At 27.6% G+C, this 5,560-nt stretch overlaps 1 protein-coding gene across 2 annotated transcripts in view; it reads left to right on the plus strand.

Annotated features, from left to right (window-relative positions):
* Positions 1–5,317, plus strand: part of LOC100161236 (zinc finger protein 678) — a 10,167-nt gene extending 4,850 nt beyond the window's left edge. For both annotated transcript variants that reach the window (XM_008190442.3, XM_003248250.4), the window contains 3 exons: positions 1,037–1,267; positions 1,359–1,523; positions 3,990–5,317. In XM_008190442.3, coding sequence (XP_008188664.1) covers positions 1,037–1,267; positions 1,359–1,523; positions 3,990–4,833 — 1,240 coding nt within the window. In that variant the 3' untranslated portion in view covers positions 4,834–5,317. The remainder of the gene's footprint in view (positions 1–1,036; positions 1,268–1,358; positions 1,524–3,989) is intronic.
* The last annotated feature ends 243 nt before the right edge of the window (positions 5,318–5,560 follow it).

Genomic DNA, 5,560 nt, shown 5'->3' on the forward strand with positions numbered 1-5,560 from the left:
AGGATTTTTAATATTTTTCAAATATCATTGTAACTATATAGTATTGAGCCTTGTATTAAATTTTCGAGTATTTTTACTCAACAAATAAAGTTTTATTGACCTTCATAGAAAAAAAAACGAATAATATTGGAAACTGAAAACGTTCCTAAACAGTTCAAAACAATTCAAAATATTTTGAAAATTTTATCATGTATAGAAAATGGAAATATAAATAACCAGTGAAAATGTCATGTATCTACGGCCATTTGTTGTAAAGTTACACCAAAAACCAAAATCAATTTTCTCGAAAACAGGTTTTGCGTAAAAATTCCCGTTTTTCCTTAATGTTTTTCATGCCGCTTTTGAAAACTACTGGAAAAATTTTACTTTTGACTCCCCAAAGTACCAACCAGATTCACTTTCCTATCAGAAAAGATACTGTTGAAGAAAATCGAAGCACTTCTACTGTCCTAAAAAGTGATGACAGACACCAAAAAAAAAAAAAAACACATCATTGTAAAATCAATACATTCATCGTTTCACTCAGAATCTAAAATCTCAACTACCTATAGGGAAGCGCAAAAAAGACAAACTCAAATAAAATTAATTGAATCATCTTACAACATTGCCCTAAGAAAATTAATTAAATGCTTCCCCATATGTATCAATACTCTCCACACAGACCTGAAATTAATAACAATCCACGAAGAAGCCAAACACTTTTATAATAGATTCCACAACCGTATTTCCTCAACCTAAAACCCTTTGATAAAAAACCTTTCCTCTCTCACGATCCCAAGCAGCTTCACCAGAAGTTTAAAACGCAAATGGTGAAGAGACCTATTAATACTTTAATTTAAAAAAAGAAAAACATACCTATAAATAAATAAATAAATTTTATAAATTTAAAAATCAATAATTAAGTGTCATCATTGGGTGGCTTCTTTTCTAAATATTGTGTATACTCATGTTATCTGTCAACTGTCTTATATTATGTATACTGATAAAGATTTCGACTTAAAATAAAAATTAATTCATTTTTTGCAATTTCTTTTAGGTATTATGATATAATATACAGTTCTAGAGTGTTGTCAATCCCACTTATTAGATGTGATGATAAAGTATTTAATGGAATTATTAAACAGGAAAATATCGATAGTAAAGTATTTAATAGAATTATTGAACAGAAAAATATTGAAAATCAAGTATTTAATGGAATTATTAAAAAAGAAATTATTGACAAAATTATTGATGGTCTTCACAATAATAGTCAATTATTACAATTAGGGTATGAATTAAATTTACATCATATATAATATGAAATTTAATGATACAATTTTTATTTTTATTATTTTTTTTTATGATGATATATTACACAGTTCTAGAGTGGAGCCATTGGCACTTAATACAGTATGTGGTGATCAAATATTTGATGGAGTTAATAAACAGGAAAACATCGATAGTCAAGTATTTAATGGAATTATTAAAGAGGAAATTATTGATGAAACCGACCATCACGATGATAGTCAATTAATACAAAAAGGGTATGAATTTAATTTACCCTTTTTGTATAATATTAAATGTGATAGAACAGTTTTTATATTTTCTTTTAAACATGTGGTTTAACCTATAAAAAGTTAATTTTTAAATATTTACAAATAAGTGGCTTGGCAAGTGGGTCCCACTCTGCTGTACATAAAGTGTCATGTGGGTCACTGCAATGGATGGGTTTAATATTAATTCAATGGTATAACATTTAAAAAAACAATTATGATTGTTGACAGTCTGTCAGTCTATATTACTAAGTAAATTATTTTTTAAAGGTTATTGCTATTAAATTAATTTATTTATTTAATCTATTCATTACTAAATGGTTGGAAACTTTTGAAAACGTGATTTTTATCCTGATAAAGTTTGAAGGAGATACTAACGAATAGACTGAAAATGTTATTCTTCGATTAAATATTTAATTTTGTCTAAATTTGAAATTAAAATATCTATAAAAATAAAATGTGTTCATTTGTTTCATATATTTTTTGGCTTAAATATGATATATTTATGAGAAACTATGTTTTTACATTTTCAAACTATAAAAATTAAACATATTATACCTCGTATTATACATCTTTAACTAAAAAATAATTTGCATTTGTTGTGATTTTGTCAAAATATTTAGACAATTTTATCAGTTACAAAAATTACGGTACTCGTGCGTTACGCGCCTACCTCATATTATGGATTATTGCGAGGCCGTTTTAACGCGAATCTATTTCTAATTCTATTTTTTCCAGTGTTGTTACAATCGCACTTATCGCAATTTTATAGACTAGCTGGGTAACTTTTAGGATACTCTTAGGACTTAGACATTAAGTCAAAACCATGCTGTCACGCTGGTAGTAGTATAACTTGTTGTACATTTCAATTATTTGGCAATGGATCTGTGGAACTTACCAACTACAGAAAAAGATGCTGTAGCTTTTTTTCAAGAAAAAGGCATTTTACCACATCAACGAATCTGTTCGAACGGTCACGAAGCGAAACTCTATTTTGGGAAACAAGTATTTTGGAAGTGCAATGTGAAAAGTTGTCAACAAAAAGTTAACATGCGTGTTGCCAATTGGTTTATGAATAGTCGCATATCATTTCTGCAAGCGTTACGTTTCATGTTTTGTTGGACAGAGGAAATGACTTCAGTGAAATTTTGTGAAAAACACTTACAACTTAGTAATAATACAGTAAATGATTGGAATAATTATTTACGGGAAGTATGTGTTATAACTTTGAGAAAAAGAGAAAATAATAAAATTGGAGGAAAAGGCAAAATAGTGGAAATTGACGAAAGTTTGTTCACTTAACGTAAAAATAATTGTGGAAGAGTACTCCCCCAGCAATGGATTTTCGACGGAATATGCCGTGAAACAAAAGAGGTATTTTTAGTAGAAGTTCTTGATCGGTCTTCTGCTACTTTGATGTCAAAAATACATGAACACATAGAGAAAGGGACGATAATTTACTCAGATTGCTGGCGGGCATATAACGCAATACAAGATAATGGCTATGAGCATTTTACAGTGAAACATTCTTATAATTTCGTTGATGTACACATGCTCACACACAAGGAATAGAAAGACTGGGGATCGGCGAAATGGAGAAACAAACGCCATAGAGGTACAGCACGACACCATTTAGAATCTTACTTGGCAGAATTTATGTGGAGGAATACTTATCAAGATGAAGAAAATTTAAGTTTTACTAAATAATATTGCATATCATTAGCCACCACAAATTGATTTTTAAATTTTACTCGTAATTGTTGACATATAAATTTAACTATTATATTTGACATAATATTATTATATTTTATAATTATTATCATATTATCAATAAATACATTGATATTATAGCTTTGGGTTAGGTTTATTATAAACGCATTAAAAATATGTTGCGATAACGCACAAGTACCAAAATTACTAATATACCTAAACATAACGTAAAATATATCAAAAATATATAAAATCGATTTTGTCAAAAACTGGTTTGTTCATAAGAATCTGTTTTTCCTTACTTTTTTTTTTTAGTTCTTTCTAATATTATTAAAAAGTACTGCGAATTTTCAATTTTTACCCCTCAAAGTAACAATTAAATTTACTTTGATACCGTAAAATATACTGAAGTTTATAATCGAAGCATTATTTCGACTATTTATCGTTACAAATACACAAAAAAAAAAAACTATAAATATTGTAATTTATACTATAATATTTTATAATAAATACAATATTATAGTATAAAACATATTAAATAGATATATAAATAAATATAAAAGTTTTAGCCTAGATGTATGTTTGATATAGTATTTTGAATATATAAATTGGTTCAATAACTATATAAATTAATTCTCAAATGTATTATTAAAATCTCCATAATATAATTATCTCTATTTTCGTGTATTGGCTTTATTTGATAAAGGTTAAAATTTTTAAAATATTTAATTTTTTTTTTTAAACTAGAACTGAAGAAAAAGGAAACACAATTGATACCGAGATACAAATAAAAAAAGATTTTATTGAGGAACAGGAATTTGAAGGAACAGTTTTATATGAAAACCACTCTTCAGAATTCATTACTTGTATAAATACGGACATGACTTTTAACAGCATAAGGAAAAATCCATTTAATGATGTCCATGATAAAATATCTACAGCATCCAGCTTAACTGTGTATACAAGGATACATAACGGAAAAAAGCTGCATAAATGTGATATCTGTGGTATACAGTTTTCTAAAGTATCAGATTTAACCAGGCATACAAGGACACATACAAAGGAAAAGCCATATAAATGTGATATCTGTGATACAGCGTTTGCTAGAGCATCAGTTCTTACAAGGCATAACAAAATACATGCCAGAGAACAGTCGTATAAATGTGATATCTGTAGTATACAGTTGTTTAGAGCATCACATTTAACCAGACATAAAAGGACACATATTGTAGAAAAGCCTTATAAATGTGATATTTGTGATCAAGCTTTTTTTCATGCATATCATTTAAACATCCATAAAAGGACACACACCGGAAGAAGGCCGCATAAATGTGATATCTGTAATACAGCATTTTCTAAAACATCACATTTAACCAGGCATAAAAGGACACATACCGGAGAAAAGCCTTATAAATGTGAATTTTGTGATCAAGCTTTTGCTCAAAAGTATAATTTAACTACCCATGAAAGAACACATACCGGAGAAAAGCCGTATAAGTGTGATATCTGTGGTTTACGGTTTTCTGATGCATCAAACTTAACAAAGCATAGTAGGAGGTCACATAACGGAAAAAAATCCTTATCATTGTGATATCTGTTTCCAATGGTTTTCTCTTTGATCACATTTAAAAAGTTATAAAAAGACACATGCCAAAGAAAACCGTATGTCTGTATAAATTTACCATCCACAATTAAAGATATAATGGCTGCACAACGAGGTGCGATTACGAGACCTACAAAGTGTCTTAAACTTGAGCTACCATTATATCTTTAATCATGGTATTTTCTGTAATATAGCGTTTTCTAAGGCATCAAATTAATAAAATTATACATTCATACGAGGATACATACCAGAAGTCTTTAAAAATGCAACATATATTCAAGACACATACAAATTATATTCTAACAATACAGTTTATTTTATAATTTAATTAACAATAATATCTGTATTATCAATATTTAACATTATTTATTACACTACAAAACATAAAATATATTCATATTTTTATTAGATTTTCCTCAATTTAGTCATAATTGGTATATTGTTATTTTAATTATAAAATTGTTGATTTTTATAGGTGGTAAATTATTTTTCACTTAATTTAATACGTTTTAGTAAATAATTATGTTATTCTTACAACATTTTTAATTTTTATTAAAGGATTTGATACCAATTTTAAAATGTAGTAATGGCGACCAAAAAGCAAGACAAAAGTATCAGATTTTATTTCTGAAAAGTTCTCTGACATTTTTGTTTCTTCTACTAGTAATTGATTGGGACATTTTTTCTATGAAAGCAACTCTTCAAAATTCATTAC

The sequence above is a fragment of the Acyrthosiphon pisum genome, chromosome A2, assembly GCF_005508785.2.
Source record: "Acyrthosiphon pisum isolate AL4f chromosome A2, pea_aphid_22Mar2018_4r6ur, whole genome shotgun sequence".
Taxonomy (NCBI): Eukaryota; Metazoa; Arthropoda; class Insecta; order Hemiptera; family Aphididae; genus Acyrthosiphon; species Acyrthosiphon pisum.